Source organism: Salmo trutta, chromosome 29 (genome assembly GCF_901001165.1).
Source record: "Salmo trutta chromosome 29, fSalTru1.1, whole genome shotgun sequence".
NCBI lineage: Eukaryota > Metazoa > Chordata > Actinopteri > Salmoniformes > Salmonidae > Salmo > Salmo trutta.
The window spans coordinates 24,940,588-24,957,205 of record NC_042985.1 but is presented as its reverse complement, the minus strand read 5'-3'; the positions used below and the strand labels follow the sequence as shown (position 1 = coordinate 24,957,205).

Sequence of the window (16,618 nt, the reverse complement as noted above, 5' to 3'; positions counted from 1 at the left end):
GTGGAGGGCACTCATTAAATTCGATATAAAAGCGACTCTCAGAAAATAGGGCAGTAGGACACAACCTCATTTTCTATAGTACACAACAATTACTGGTCAATCCCCAAGTTTAATTTGAATGTATTGATATATAGCTGAAGAGTTTATAGCTGCTATTCAGGTAAAGTATTTGGAGGACCACAGTTAATGATTTGCATTCATACAGCTTTATTGAAGAATATTGTTTGTGAATGTAAAATCGCAAGTCGGGGCATCTGCAAGGCCAGTCTCTCTCTACTTGGAACTGTGAGATGGGTGCAGGGATTCGGATATCCTGATCTCTCTCCAGCCTCTTCTCACACACAATCAGGTATTTAACCCCATCAATCACATTCTGAACCAGCTGGACCTACATACAACACACAAACACATATAACCTATTCTTTCTCCACTCTCTACAACTGCCTATTAAAGCTGAATATTATGATTGTCACTGTCACTGCATTCTATTCTGTGGTGTAGTGATGCAGTGTCTTACCTCTGACTCACCCAGTCTGGCCAGGTTAGAGATGTCAAAGGTTGTGCCACAGTTGCGGAGTCCACGCCGTCCATACCTCGCTTCTGCAGAAGCAGGTTGTCCAGCATCTTCTGAAAACGAGCATCCCAGTAAAAGAAACGACAGAAAAAAACGAACAGAGAATTTAGGATCCTGGAATTTGAGAAGGACAGCTCAGCACAGGGATCCCCTTAGCACAGTTTCTTCATACGGCTGTTCATGTGTCAACCCATAGGTGAGTGAGGTGGTAAAGGCCAGACCTTGCTAAAACGAGGCAGGATGCCCTGAGTCCAGTGCCCAGGTTGGAGGGGCAGGTGAGGATGTAACCCAGCCTCTCGCTCCACATGAACTCCCAGCCTTTCTCCATGATCAGCCTCTTCTCATGGTGGTGATGTCAACAACAGCTCATAAAAAGACACAACAAAGCATGAAAGGTTTAAGTGTCATTTAAGACACAGTTAACGTGTGGGTGTAGGCAATGAATCCAATCAGTGATTCTGCTGGGCTCACCTCCTCAAGTCCCCTGTAGAACCTCTCAAACACCCTCTTCATGTTGCTGCCCTTCTCCATCTAGATGACCCGGGTGTGGTGCTCCTCGTTGATCCACAACAGGAAGTTCTCCTGGTTGTTGTGCCTTTCCAGACCAACGGGTTATCTCCATAGGTTTCAGCGCTTCTAAAATAGTTTCTGGGGCTAAGCTGCCTGCCATCCAGGACCTCTACACCAGGCGGTGTCAGAGGAAGGCCCTAAAAATTGTCAAAGACCCCTGCCATCCCAGTCATAGACTGTTCTCTCTACTACTGCATGGCAAGCGGTACCGGAGTACCAAGTCTAGGACAAAAAGACTTCTCAACAGTTTTTACCCCCAAGCCATAAGACTCCTGAACAGGTAATCAAATGGCTACCCGGACTTTTTGCATTGTGCCCCCCCCAACCCCTCTTTTTACGCTGCTGCTAGTCTCTGTTTATCATATATGCATAGTCACTTTAACTATACATTCATGTACATACTACCTCAATTGGGCCGACCAATCAGTGCTCCCGCACATTGGCTAACTGGGCTATCTGCATTGTGTCCCGCCACCCACCACCCCCTCTTTTACGCTACTGCCACTCTGTTCATCATATATGCATAGTCACTTTAACCATATCTACATGTACATACTACCTCAATCAGCCTGATTAACTGGTGTCTGTATGTAACCTCGTTACTTTTAAAGCCTCGCTACTGTATATAGCCTGTCTTTTTACTGTTGTTTTATTTCTTTACTTACCTATTGTTCACCTAACACCTTTTTTGCACTATTGGTTAGAGCCTGTAAGTAAGCATTTCACTGTAAGGTTGTATTCGGCGCACGTGACAAATAAACTTGGATTTGATTTGATTATATTGTTTGGTTTTAGAGTTGTGCTTTTATCAAACCATTATACTTACCAAATGCCCTGTGCATCTGGCCAATCTCTGGCCATTCCTGCACAGGTCAAGAGGGGGGACACTGGTATATCGAACAGGAAGTGATCCTGTGAACTCCAAAAACAAGTGTTATGCATCTCAGTGATAGAATAAGGAAATTAAACAAATAAAAACAATTCTCCAAAGCAGTGTGTTGCAGACTGTGTTTTCCTCACATGAATGAGCAGCTGCTGCTCCTTGTCAGTCATCTGTACTGTCCCTTGAGTTCCCCCTGCAGGACGTTGAGGGCGTCCACCACCAGCTCCACCTCCCGGCGCTCCGCCCAGCAACAGCCAGGGGGCAGGCTCAGCCCTCAGATGCTCAGGCCCGTCCACGTGACGATGACATGTGGTGCTCATCAAACTGACCTGCCTGGATCTGACAAGAGACTATGGTAAGTACTGGCTCACTTGAACAGTTTAGAATGTAGATATGTAGAAGGTCTGGTACCTAGTCAACTGGGTGGTTGATGCAATGCCATTTCTATACTTATGTCCATGGACATTCCCATCATTATGTACATTGGTGGCATCCAGGTCTGTGGGGAGAGATTGTGTATAAATGCATGGCCTTAAATAAATGAAACCTTCGTAACCAACAGTGATCACAAAGCAAAGGCTTCTGTGTTATTATTTCCTTTCAATACTTCTCCTCTCTACACACAAAAAGGTGTAATATTGGGAAACTCTGCTATTAAGAGTCTGTAGAGCACTTGCCTTCACTTCAAGGCAGAATTGAAAACTGCAGTTGATCCCCTTTCTTCTAGGTTTTATCTGTATAACACTTTTATAAGGAATGGGTGACGCTCCAATATGTGTAGTAGCTTTAGAATATCTATTTCACAGTGCCCGCCATTAGATTTAAAAAATGCATTGAAGTTCCAGCAAGATAGGTAGTAGGCATACCAATTCACTGTGAAAAGACACAGACCACACAGGCCGTTGTGATCCATCCCCTGATAGGACTCCTCGTCTCCGGCTACCATGCCAACATACTTTATGAAGGGGTGCCCAGGGTTGTCCAATCCTGTCTGGATAACATTGTCCATAGGCACACAGCTTAGCATAGAGAGAAGGTATGAGGTGACTGGCCTTGCAGTTGCTGTGTTTGCGTAAATCAGGGAACTCTGCACCGTGAGAGAAATTGAAGGTTGGTAACACTATTGAAATAAGTACAGACAAAAACGGGGTACAATGATAGCACACCCCTAACGAATGAATAGGTGTTGGAGGCTGTGGACACCGGGATATGTCACTGTCTGTCAGGGATAACTGGCAGGGTACAGCCTCCTGATTTGAGCTCCTGTGGTGATGTGCTCTCTGTTCAGAAAAAACCCTGCTGTAGCAAATGACCATACTCCACTAAGAGACAGGACTCCTATGTTGCGCTTCCTAGGTGAAAACAGCTTGAAGAAACGGCTTGCCATTTTCCCTGTGAAACATGAGAGGAGAGTGTGTTACTGATACTAGCTGCTGTCCCCTTGATCCTGAAGAACTACTGAGGTACTACTCATGACTACTACTCAAGATCTACACAAATCCTACAGGTGTTACTACTTGATTGCTATTGAGATGTGTAGTAAACCAGTAGTGATATATGTAGTAATTTAAGTACCGGTAGTAATGAGTGATACATTGGGATGTTTCACTATTGTTGAACACTACATATTTCCTACTCAAATCACTACATAATTATCCCTTAATGACTACTGTGCAACTACTGAGCTTTTGGGTATCTACTACTTAAAATCTACACATACCCACACAATTCCTACATGTTCACTATTGGATTACTACACAGCGCCTACACATTACTACTGTATGCCTATTCATTCCTATTTAATTACTACTGCCAGTGCCATCTGTGTGTAGTGTTGTGTCACTTCTGAATTACTCCTGATCCTTTTTCATTTCCCACATAAACCCTTTTGAATTACTATTGAAAACATTTACTTCTGTTTATCTATTCAAAATCACTACTGACATCTTCTTGTTTCACTACTGTGTCACTACTAGACTAGTGCACATTATTGAACTTTTTATTATTATTACATTAATTACATATTAAATGACATATTTACACTTTTTTTGTTAAACCCTTTGAGGTCTTTGACTTAACTATCTTCAGATCCTCTGTTTTGTTGCAGTTACATTTCTCCACAACTTGACTTTTAGAAAATAAAGATATGCAGCAGTAATATGTAGGCATTGTGTAGTAATACAATTATAAGACATTATTAATCATCTGCTAACATTGGCCACATAAGACAAACACAGAAAAACATTTGATAAACAATGTTAATCTTACCAACAATGGCCTCCAGTCTTCTTATGTCGAGGGCCTCCTTGGCAACATGTCAAAAGAGGTAAGTAGAATGGTTAAGTATACCAATATGAAAATACTGTACATTTGCATACAAACACACTTATTAGGTATCATGAGGCTACATACTGTAGCTACATTTCAATGGTGCTAGCAAAGAGCTAGGCTAAACTAAATTACATCTCTATGACAACGGCTAACGCCTAAGACCGTTTTGGCTAGCAATCTTTTTGATGTGGTTAAAAGTTAAATACACGGCTAAACAACGACATGAACGTATTCATAAAACATGATGGAAAGTTGATTTACAGATGGTGCCAGCATAAGGGTTATGAACGCCAGGATGACGAAGGATGGAAAATGATTACATTCGGGATTGTCAAAAACAGTAGCTAGCTAACAACAACAACCAAATACTTCCTGTTATGTCTTCCTCTGCGATCGCGAAAAACCAGTGTAGTCTGGCTGTAGTGTTGTGATACTTACTACTAACATAAAGTTGTAAAAACCCTACCTGATTACTATTGAAAAGCCTGTGTAGTAAAGCTGTTGTGTTTTGACTACTTATTTACTAACAACATCAAGTAGTAAAACTACATGATTACTACTTGAAACACTATGGTTTTCCTACTGAAATCTACAAAACTCTACTTGTGTTCTTGAGTAGTGCATGAACTACACATTCACTACACAATCACTTCTACAACATGTATAGGTTTTGTGTAGTAATCCAGTAGTACTTTTTCATGAGGGATTCAACTGTATCAAACACCATAACATATCAGAAAGTCTACAGTAATGTTAGCTAGCTTCCTTTTCACACTATGATGAGTGTTTAGGTCATATATTAGGCCTATTGTCCCTCCATAAGTAGATTCATATGGTAGGTAGGCCAACATACCTTAAATTACTTAACTAGGCTCTTGACTGGAGGACTATGTCTATACCTATAAATCCAACAACGCAGGCGGGTTTGCTAACCTAGCTAGTTAGCAAGACTGGTTAGCATCGGATCGCGAATGTTGGGTTGTTTGTTAAGTTTAACACTAAATTAATGGGATATTTAATTTAACATTCTAGGACACAACTGTTGAAGATCGGGGGGCGCGTTGAACGTAACCACTGCCAGTAGTCCAACCAGCCGCAAGATAGAGGTATTATTCCTAAAGGTTTTAGCTAAACTTTTATTTTAGTCGACCACTGACCAATGTTCAGTGGAAGATTAGTACACTTTTTAAAATTCATTTTCAATCTATTTACTAACAGGGTTGCAACTGTATTTAGCCTTGGATCAGACAAGCCAAGTAAAGTGACCAGATTGAAAAGTATAATAATGTCGTTGATTGGCTGAGTAGGCAGGCATAATTAGGCTACAGTTTGCGCCAATGATGCGACCTGAACGCCACGCGGTAGGCTATTCAACAGCGTGTGCATGATTACACGCTCCATTCTTTTGCAGCCATTAAATGGCAGTGATCACCAATATACTCCAACAGAGCCAAGTGGGTAGCAGTGGGCTGGGGTGGAAGGGTTTGCTTTGTTTGAGTTCTTATTGAAAGGCTCCTCAGCTCGGAGCTTTTGAAAACGAATTTGTAGTGGTGCACATCACTGCTTGTTTTAGGGCTGTGAGTGAGGGCCCTACTATTTAAAACCTAAACCATAATGAATAAAGGTGTGCTATCATAATGTAATGCATATAGACTATATTGCTATATTATGATGCATATCTGATGCTCATCTAAATGAAAACATCTGGTCTTTGCACCCCCTCCCCCTAAAAACAATTATTAACGCTGCAGACAATATCCTATTTCGGAACAAAGCATCCATCACTCATGCTGCCAAACATACCCTCGTAAAACTGACTATCCTACCGATCCTTGACTTTGGCGATATCATTCTCCAACACTCTACTCAGCAAATTGGATGCAGTCACCAAAGCCCCATACACTACCCACCACTGCGACCTGTATGCTCTCGTTGGCTGGCCCTCGCTACATATTAGTCGCCAAATCCACTGGCTTCAAGTCATCTATAAGTCGTTGCTAGGTAAAGCCCCGTCTTATCTCAGCTCACTGGACACGATAGCAGCACCCACTCGTAGCATGCGCTCCAGCAGGTATATTTCACTGGTCATCCCCAAAGCCAACTCCTCCTTTGGTTGCCTTTCCTTCCAGTTCTCTGCTGCCAATGACTGGAACGAATTGCAAAAATCACTGAAGCTGGAGACTCATATCTCCCTCACTAACTTTAAGCATCAGAGCAGGTTACAGATCATTGCACCTGTACATAGCCCATCTGTAAAGAGCCCATCCAACTACCTCATCCCCATATTGTTATTTTTCTTCCTTTTTTTCTCCTTTGTACCCCAGTATCTTTACTTGCACATTCATCTTCTGCACATCTATCACTCCAGTGTTTATTTGCTAAATTGTAATTATTTTGCCACTACGGCCTATTTATTGCCTCACCTCCCTAATCTTACTTCATTTGCACACACTGTATATATACTTTTCTATTGTGTTATTGACTGTACGTTTGTTTATTCCATGTGTAACTCTGTGTTGTTGTTTGTGTCGCACTGCTTTGCTTTGTCTTGGCCAGGTCACGGTTGTAAATGAAAACTTGTTCTCAAATGGCCTACCTGGTTAAATGAAGGTTACATAAAAAATAAAAATAAATTGTTATAGATTATTCCAGCAGATGGCGATACACTACTGTGTATATTACTCTTGAGCAGTAGGTGTGTCCAAATCCTGTGCATTTTCCCCTTGCCCTCATTCGCCATGACGTATTTCCTGAGGGGCTACATGATGTGGACCCCTCAGCTGTTTTGAGAGGGTTCATACAATCATGCTTATTTTTTTATTTATTTTGTAACCATTAACAATGTAGTATGGTAGTTGTAAGAGTATATTCGATTAATTAGTATATCAAAAAAGACAGGGGATCATGCATAATGTAAACGGGAACTGGTTAACCTACAGAATAAAGGCATTGGAAAGTTTCCTCATAATTGAGGCGCTCATGGGGAGTTTTGTACTGGTGTGCCTTTATTCCTGGAAGAGGACAGACTAGTTGGTTAGTGCGAGGAGTGTGCTTTGCCTGTCATCGGTATTGCCTTGTCCCTATCTACAGAGACATTCGGGCTGTAATTGTGTCCGCTAGAAGGGCATTACGAGCCTGGCTGTAACGTTAGCTGAAACTTGACGCCGTCGATCCCGGTTGTTGTTGTTCTGTGGAGTAGGTTTATATGACATTATATTCCGATTACCGTCCAAATCGGAACGATCAGAGAAACAGAAGGCTGGAATTAAACACAGGGGAGAAATTGGGTGAAAGAGCGCTTGCTCTGAGCGCTGCAGAATCGCAGTAGGCTACATTGTATCAAGTAGTTGTTGCTGATAAAGCGATACAGTGTTACTTTACTGAAATACCAGCGGGAGACGATTCAGGAATTTATTGTATTCGAAGTTTTTCGCCAAGCCGTTTGCAGTTGTCAAGGCCATTTGTGGTAAGTTACCGTATTTTTGTTACAATAATACGCCATTTCTGATATGAACCATAATTGTTGTCATACAACATAATGAAACTTGTATGTTTTAGTGAAACGTTGGGTAACTTTTTGAACTACGAGCAGAAGTTTTATAGCCTAACTGGGCATGTTGACTCGCTGGTATGACCGTCAAAAGACGAGATATTCAATATTTTGCGCCCAATTTTAAGAAAGGACTCTTGAAAGATTTTTTGATTTGAATTGTAGCTTGCTTGCTTATGATTTGAATAAGTGTCTATTCAGTGGAGAAAACGCTGATACTGTAGCCTTGTTACTCTATATGATAAAGGCATTGTTCATGGTAATTAAACACTCTCCTTATGACAGAGCATATTAATTATCTGCAAGCAACATACAGTGGAGTGTTAGAGGAGCTCAAGACAAGAAGACAGGATATTGTAATATGCTATAAATGTTAACCTTAGGACCTGGATACTCTTTGGATTGTGATACAAATGTATTGTCTTCATCACATATTAAGTGATTAGCACCTTTGAAGTGCCCCTATCATGTCTCTGAGTTATTGTGTGTCAGAGCTCGGCTGTCCTCTCCCTGAGTTCCAATTTGCCTTTGGGGAAAATGCAAATTGTGCAAATAACCACTGGCATCTGTGAAAGTTTGTTCCTGTTTGAGATTTGTTGACTTTCTAGCCATTCCTCAACTCCTGAGCCAGTGGCCATGTTTTGATTGCTAGTAGGGAGACCTGACACCTCTGGCAGGGAAATGCTGAAGGATTCTAACCTTTGGCAAACCACAGAGCAGTGCCCATGTTATCTCCTGTCAAGGGTAATCACCATTCCCATCTGCAGTTTGACTTACACTTGGTGAAATTATCACCCTAGGATGTAATGTGTTTTCCATTTGGCCGTTGGTGACTCTTTTCGATAATTTCAAGCAGAGTTGTGAAATGTATGACTACTTGCTTATTTTGATTCACATCTATCTGTTAACACTTGTGCAGCTTTATAACAGTTGCTGCCAAACTTTGATGTATGGTATCATTTACTCTGCTTACACTTATGAGAACTGGCAGCAAAATGTCTGGTTTCCCACTTTCTGCTGCGAACAGTAAAGTAGTTGAGCTTTTGTTATTCCACGGTGTATGGTTTTTATACTGACATTAAACTCCGGCTGAACGGTTGAGTGCCCAGATGAGGTCACTAGGGGTGTGTGTACTTTGAGCCATGCATGTCTGTGAACGTTAAAAGGAGGCTTGGGGAAGGTGCACACCTCTGTCTGTGTGTCTGCTGCCTCCGCATCAGATCGGGCTGCATCAGAATCACAACAACAACATTAGTCCGAAGCTCAAAGGTGAGCTGCATATCTTACAGCTTTTTTCCCCTTGAAAGTGTTATGCTGTTAAGACTAGTTTTCTTTAGGGCATTTAGAGAGAACCCAGTGAGTTTAATCGCAATTTTATTCATAAGTATTTTGTCTTGTTTGTAACCTCTTAAACTGGAATGTTTTGGTCTCTGAGCTCGACAAACAAGTTGTTTTGCCAGAAGCTAATTATCACTCTGACCATGTGGTTTAGCAGGTTTTAAGCCAATGCTTAATCTGGGCCTCTGCATTGTCTTTAGCATTGCAAATAATTCTCTAAGTGTATCCTAAATCTTTGGGCACAAAGAAGCTTTAGTGTGCCCGAATAAATAAATGAACCATAGAGAATCAGACTGATTCGTGCCCATCTCAGAGGAACGGTCTGATTGTACAGACTGTCTAACTTTGTGTTTGCTGCTCTGATAGCACTGGCTGCAGTTGGCAGAGCAAACTCCTCTCCTCTCATAGTTGTGGCAGCACCACAGCTCTTTTGCCCTGCAGGGTTTTTTGCCAGGCATTTTTTTTCTCAAACCTTTTTTGTGAAACTAGTAATGTCAATCATCATTGTGGAATAATTGGAATGTCAGTTTCTTGTTTCTTGAGCTGTCAATCTGGGCATATTCCTGCTATTGTAACAGTGTGGTACTTTCTGTCATTTATAGTTAAAGTTAAAATTGCATTGTATTTGGTGGCTTTGGCCAAGTGTTCTGTCAGAATAATACATCTGTTCTGAAAGCTGAAGTTAATCCACCTGAGTATTTTCATATTGGTACTTTTTGTAGAGCTGTTTTTGAATTGTTCAGTGATGAAAAGATTCATCACCCCCTCTAAAATAAAATACAATGATGTTGCCGGCCAGTAAAACAGCAGAACAAGGCATTACATAAAGTGGAAATGTTGCTGCTTGTTAGGTGGGTATGTTTTGTCAGGTCTATTGGAACAGCTGTAACAGAACATGCTGCCTGGAGCACTGGACAGGGATTTGACACCCACTCTGTCAATGGATTCACAAACCCTAGGAACTAGTAGTATTTCAACTAGTTCTTTGAAATGTTCTCATTGAGTGAAATAACCTGGAATGCATCAAATGTTCATTCGGATAAGTATTTTGTTTTGTTTGTAGCCTTTTAGACTGCAATGTTTGGGTCTCTGAGCTTGATAAACAAGTTGTTTTGCCAGAAGCTAATAATCACCCTGACCATGTGGTTTAGCAGGTTTTAAACCAATGCTTAATCTGGACCTCTGCATTGTGTCTTTAGCATTGCAAAGAATTCTCTAAGTGGATCCTAACTCTTTGGGCACGAAGAAGCTTTGGTTTATTTTATGTAATGATATTTGTGATGGAATTAGGATACTACAGTACAAACTTAAACCTTTAGTTATAAGTCAGTAGGGATTTTTCCTCATCCCTATAAATTGTCTGAAAGGCGTAGTCAGAAGTAGTTTTATTTGGAGAATAGTTATTTGTAACTAACGGCCAGTAGGTCTATAGCTAGATCAGTATTGAAGGGATTTTAATGGTGCCATGCTTCTTTCTACCTCTGCCTGCTATTTTAAGCTTTAATGGGTTGAATCCTCCAGGATTTTTCACCCAGCTTCTCATTTAGCATATTCATGCCAAGCAACACTATCTCTCTGCTTTGTTTCTGCATTTGAAGACATTGTCTGTTTTCCAGGCGCTCTGTAATTTGCATTTATTGGGTTTCAATTGCCAAAAGCGCTTCAAAGGGGAGCTGAGCCTTGCATGTTTTTTTCACATTTTCTTCTTTGAAATTTCATGTGTGGAGCTTGAGCCTATGAGCGTCCAAGGTTCCTCAGCCAGAGCCCCATCCCAGCTGAGGTCTCATAACTGACTGACTGACTGCCAATGGCTAACACTCATCCTCATAGGGAAGACCAGCTGAAATCTCCCCATCACTCTCTCTCTCTCGGACTCTCTCCGTGACTCATCATCATCTGATTTCCTTTTGAAAGATAGAGCTGGAAATGAAATGTTATGTTTGGTGAAAAATCTTCTTGGAAGGTTGAGGAACAGGTAGGGCCAGTGTTCTTTGTAGCTTTTTGGAGAAGTAATGGAAGAAATGAAGTCTCAAAGCAGCCTCAACCACATTGTCTGAAGTCAGCTGGGCTACATTTCTTAATTGGTTTCACTCTGAACACCTCTCAAACTAGTGGTTAGGGATCTCTATGGGGTTGGACAGTGTTTTCATGATTCCAGTTCACAATGCTCTTTACTTGGAAAAGTTTTCTCATGAGTAAAGACCTAGACTAGTCATTGCTGGGCGAAAGTCTTCTATCTTGGCTTACAGAGGGAGAGTGAGAGGGGAAGTAGAATAGTACATGTGTGATCCATAAGCTTTGCATAATGCATGGTAAGAGACATCCACTCCTCCACCACCTCCAGTGCTGAGAAAAACCAAGAAGCAAAGTGAGGAGGAAAATAATATTTCAACTGTCATGGATTTGTTTTTAGTTTGTCAGGTTAACATGCGGTTGAAAAGTCAGTCTGCAGTCTGCATTTGCAATCAACATTTTCATGCTATAGAAATTGGAATGGACTCTGTTTCCTTCAACTAATGATTATTTTCTTTCAAAGTGCCTTTTGTAATTCCAAATACAATACGTGTTTAATTGTCATAGCTTCACTGAAAGGGAGAAGTAAGGACCTTGGACTCCTTTAACTCAAGTCTGTTGTTAAGCTGGTTTTGTTCCATTGTAAATTTTGACATCTTCACGTCACTCCGCTCTCCTTTTGTAATGCTGTTGTCATGGGTGCGGTGTAACAAGTCAGCAAACCTTGGCAGGATTGTCTTCCTTCTGACAATACATGCTGCTTCAGCTCACTATTACAGCGCTCTGAATAGAAGTTGTAGGATTTGTTTTTCTCATTGTGTTGAGCTCTGCTACTTGTTAGTAACGCTCTCTTTCTTCTTAGGTGATCCCGGTGCAGTGACTGTCCTGTGTCGTCTCTCTGCTCTGTATGTCCCCTGGCCACCCCCGGCCTATCATAGAGACGCTGAGCTCAGGGACTGCGCTGTTGTAGGACCCCATGGCTCTGGGCCTTCCATCCTCCTCCATGGGCCCTTGGTCACGGCTGGCTGAGCGGCTGCTGCTGGGACCATTGCTGGTCCTGCTGGTGTCTGGGCTGGGCATGGCCCTTGGTCAGAGGGTTTACACCAACACATGGGCCGTCCACATCGCTGGAGGACCAGACGAGGCTGACCGCATTGCCAGTAAACATGGCTTCGTCAACCATGGCAATGTGAGTTGTTGGGGATTCTTCACCCTCTTTTGTTTGTCTCTGTGTGTGTTTTTTTTGTCTAAGTGAATAATTAGGGAACATATACTGCAGAAAGTGCTGATCTAGACTGCTTTTCCCACATTGCCTGTTAGTGCCAAAATACCTGACCCCAAATTGGCTTAAATATTTATTACACTTGGAAGTTGCCAGCCTCCAAGGCACTCGGAACCAATTGAATTATATCACTTTACTAGAGCAGAAAAAATACTTACAGATGAAGTCAGAAGTTTACATACACCTTAGCCAAATACATTTTAAACTCAGTTTTTCACAATTCCTGACATTTAATCCTATAAAAAAAATTCCCTGTCTTAAAAATTCCCTGTCTTAGGTCAGTTAGGATCACCACTTTATTTTAAGAATGTGAAATGTCAGAATAATAGTAGAGAGTGATTTTATTTCAGCTTTTATTTATTTCATCACATTCCCAGTGGGTCAGAAGTTTACATACACTGAATTAGTATTTGGTAGCATTGCCTATAAATTGTTGGGTAAAACGTTTTGGGTAGCCTTCCACAAGCTTCCCACAATAAGTTGGGTGCATTTTGGCCCATTCCTCCTGACAGAGCTGGTGTAACTGAGTCAGGTTTGTAGGCCTCCTTGCTCGCACATACTTTCAGTTCTGCCCACAAATGTTCTATAAGATTGAGGTCAGGGCTTTATGATGGGCACTCCAATATCTTGACTTTGTTGTCCTTAAACCATTTTGCCACAACTTTGGAAGTATGCTTGGGGTCATTGTCCATTTGGAAGACCCATTTGCAGCTAAGTTTTAACTTCCTGACTGATGTCTTGAGATGTTGCTTCAATATATCCACACAATTTTCCTTCCTCATGAGACCATCTATTTTGTGAAGTGCACCAGGCCCTCCTGCAGCAAAGTACCCCCACAACATGAGGCTGCCACCCTGGTGCTTCACGGTTGGGATGGTGTTCTTCGGCTTGCAAGCCTCCCCCTTTTTCCTCCAAACATAACGATGGTCATTATGGCCAAACAGTTCTATTTTTGTTTCATCAGACCATAGGACATTTCTCCAAAAAGTACGATTTTTATCCCCATGTGCAGTTGCAAACCGTAGTCTGGCTTTTTTATGACGGTTTTGGAGCAATGGCTTCTTTCTTGCCGAACGGCCTTTCAGGTTATATCGATATAGGACTTGTTTTACTGTGGATATAGATACTTTTGTACCTGTTACCTCCAGCGTCTTCACAAGGTCCTTTGCTGTTGTTCTGGGATTGATTTGCACTTTTCGCACCAAACTACGTTAATCTCTAGGAGACAGAACGCTTCTCCTTCCTGAGCAGTATGACGGCTGCGTGGTCCCGTGGTGTTTATACTAGTGTATTATTGTTTGTACAGATGAACGTGGTACCTTCCGGTGTTTGGAAATTGATCCCAAGGATGAACCAGACTTGTGGAGGTCCACCATTTTTTTTCTGAGGTCTTGGCTGATTTCTTTTGATTTTCCCATGTTGTCAAGCAGAGGCACTGAGTTTGAAGGTAGGCCTTGAAATACATCCACAGGTACACCTCCAATTGACACATGATGTCAATTAGCCTATCAGAAGCTTCTAAAGCCATGCCATCATTTTCTGGAATTTTCCAAGCTGTTTAAAGGCACATTCAACTTAGTGAATGTAAACTTCTGACCCACTGGAATTGTGATACAGTGAAATAATCTGTCTGTAAACAATTGTTGGAAACATTACTTGTGTCATGCACAAAGTAGATGTCCTAACTGACTTGCCAACACTATAGTTTGTTAACAAGAAATGTGTGGAGTGGTTGAAAAACGGGTTTTAATGACTCCAACCAAAGTGTATGTAAACTTCCGACTTCAACTGTATCTTTAAAAAAAATATTATGTATAGGAGTAATATTGAGAATGTTGTATGGTATTATGTCCCATATAACTTGTAAAATGCAGTGCTTCTTGTGGAGATTTAGACTAAATATTAGTGTACCAGAGGCAGTGGTCCTTATAGAAACCCCTCTATGACTGTTTAGTTTCAGTTCATCCATTCCAGAGAAATGACTCACCCAAACAGACTAAACACAGTTACCTGAATGACTGCAGTTTTGCCTTTCTGGGTACGATGTCTCTTCTGTTACTCTTACTGAGAGTGGCTGACCACAACCTCCATACAAATCAAGTCACATGTGTTTAGCAGATGTTATTGTGAGTGCAGCAAAATGGTTGAGTCATACACCTGTGTGTGTCTGTCGATCTCTGTACTGTCCTGAAAGCTTCGCTTTTCACACAGCTTTTAATCTCATTGCAAAGTTTGCCATATGCTCAGCCCGCTGTTTTGTTTGTGGTAAATGAGTTCATCAGAAAATGACCTCCCTTGTCTCTCTGACATGTTAGCATTCTCAACACTACCACAGTCTTCCATGCTTTTCTGTTTCTTTTCAATGAAACATCCCACAAACTTATTTCTGTGGTGGTTTTCCTTTGTCGCAGATGAGAGGCAAGTCATGGTACATTTCATGTAGTGTTAACAGAACTTTTTGAAGTAGCCATCAGACTCTTCCCTCTCGTCTCCTCAATGCGCTGTGTTGTGGCATTGTTTGCATTGCAGAGCTGTGTGTTTGTGTCAGGAACAGATGATCCGACAGGAGCTTCCTGACTGGAACGCCCAATCAGAGTGTGGGTGAGATGGGGCTTTGAACTATGAATTACACAGTGCGGCTGAGGGAAGACTAACAGGCGGTGACAGGAATGGGACTCCGATCCTATGAGCAGCACCACCAGGGTTTAAGTTTTCACTGTTCCTCTCCTTCCTTCCGTTTTGAGGACAATCTATGAATAATTAAGCACTACTTGGGATAGTTTGTTGTTGAGGCCCCAGTGGGCGTGTGTAAAATAAATGTAAACATTTCCTGTTTGTAAGTGAGCCACTATATTCTCTGGTTGCTCCAAGACTTCAATGGGGGCATGATGAGTAGAAGTACTTTGTTTTTTTGCCTCTGTCTTTTTTCATCCATTTCACATTAAACTTTAATTGCTTCCTTCCTGGTTAGCCTGTTTCCTGCTAGGCAACTAGATCTCATGTCGTCCAGTTAGAAATCATTCATGATGCACCTGGTCATGGGATAGATCTGTGTGTAAGATAATTATTCTGGTGACATTATAAGGTGATACCATTTAGTCGGGGGCTTTAATCATTCTGACATGTCTCTCTGTAATAGTTTCCATCCAGATGTTTTGTATGCTGCCTACTGTGGAAATGTAGTGTCTGTGAGCGGGCGCGAGCGGGCGCAGGAACGGCGAGCGGGTGCGAGCGGGCGCAGGAACGGCGAGCGAGCGAGAGCATGAACGGGCGCATGAACGGCGAGCGAGCGAGAGCATGAACGGCGAGCGAGAGCGGGCGCATGAACGGCGAGCGAGCGAGCGAGCGAACGAGAGCGGGCGCATGAACGGCGAGCGAGCGAGCGAGAGCGGGCGCATGAACGGCGGGCGAGCGAGCGAGCGAGCGAGAGCGGGCGCATGAACGGCGGGCGAGCGAGCGAGCGAGCGAGAGCGGGCGCATGAACGGCGGGCGAGCGAGCGAGCGAGCGAGAGCGGGCGCATGAACGGCGGGCGAGCGAGCGAGCGAGCGAGAGCGGGCGCATGAACGGCGGGCGAGCGAGCGAGCGAGCGAGAGCGGGCGCATGAACGGCGGGCGGGCGAGCGAGCGAGCGAGCGAGAGCGGGCGCATGAACGGCGGGCGAGCGAGCGAGCGAGCGAGAGCGGGCGCATGAACGGCGGGCGAGCGAGCGAGCGAGCGAGAGCGGGCGCATGAACGGCGAGCGAGCTAGAGCGGGCGCATGAACGGCGAGCGAGCGAGAGCGGGCGCATGAACGGCGAGCGAGCGAGAGCGGGCGCATGAACGGCGAGCGAGCGAGAGCGGGCGCATGAACGGCGAGCGAGCGGGCGCATGAACGGCGAGCGAGCGGGCGCATGAACGGCGAGCGAGAGCGAGAGCATGAACGGCGAGCGAGAGCGAGAGCATGAACGGCGAGCGAGAGCGAGAGCATGAACGGCGAGCGAGAGCGAGCGGGCGCATGAACGGCGAGCGAGAGCGAGCGGGCGCATGAACGGCGAGCGAGAGCGAGCGGGCGCATGAACGGCGAGCGAGAGAGCGAGC

The 16,618-nt window shown here is 43.3% G+C and overlaps 1 protein-coding gene and 2 long non-coding RNA genes across 6 annotated transcripts in view; 1 reads left to right on the top strand and 2 right to left on the bottom strand.

Moving 5' to 3' along the window:
* Positions 1 to 196: 196 nt before the first annotated feature.
* Positions 197 to 1,293, bottom strand: LOC115167188 (uncharacterized). 3 transcript variants are annotated; one of them, XR_003870451.1, is made up of 4 exons: positions 1,046 to 1,293; positions 796 to 939; positions 518 to 627; positions 197 to 388 (listed from the first exon to the last, which is right to left on the bottom strand). It is a non-coding gene; the product is annotated as an uncharacterized LOC115167188 (long non-coding RNA). The 3 variants fall into 3 exon arrangements; XR_003870450.1 differs by having other exon boundaries at positions 796 to 1,293; XR_003870452.1 differs by having other exon boundaries at positions 529 to 627; positions 796 to 1,293.
* A 1,124-nt stretch (positions 1,294 to 2,417) lies between these two features.
* Positions 2,418 to 4,685, bottom strand: LOC115167189 (uncharacterized). The gene is made up of 4 exons (XR_003870453.1): positions 4,620 to 4,685; positions 4,296 to 4,332; positions 2,894 to 3,419; positions 2,418 to 2,526 (listed from the first exon to the last, which is right to left on the bottom strand). It is a non-coding gene; the product is annotated as an uncharacterized LOC115167189 (long non-coding RNA).
* A 2,458-nt stretch (positions 4,686 to 7,143) lies between these two features.
* Positions 7,144 to 16,618, top strand: part of LOC115167187 (furin-1) — a 99,094-nt gene continuing 89,619 nt past the window's right edge. The window contains exons 1-2 of one of the 2 annotated variants that reach the window (XM_029721361.1): positions 7,144 to 7,824; positions 12,122 to 12,448. In XM_029721361.1, the coding sequence (XP_029577221.1) occupies positions 12,236 to 12,448 (213 nt within the window). In that variant the 5' untranslated portion in view covers positions 7,144 to 7,824; positions 12,122 to 12,235. Of the gene's footprint in view, positions 7,825 to 9,066; positions 9,178 to 12,121; positions 12,449 to 16,618 lie in introns of those variants that run through there. The other variant, XM_029721360.1, reaches the window with a different exon arrangement.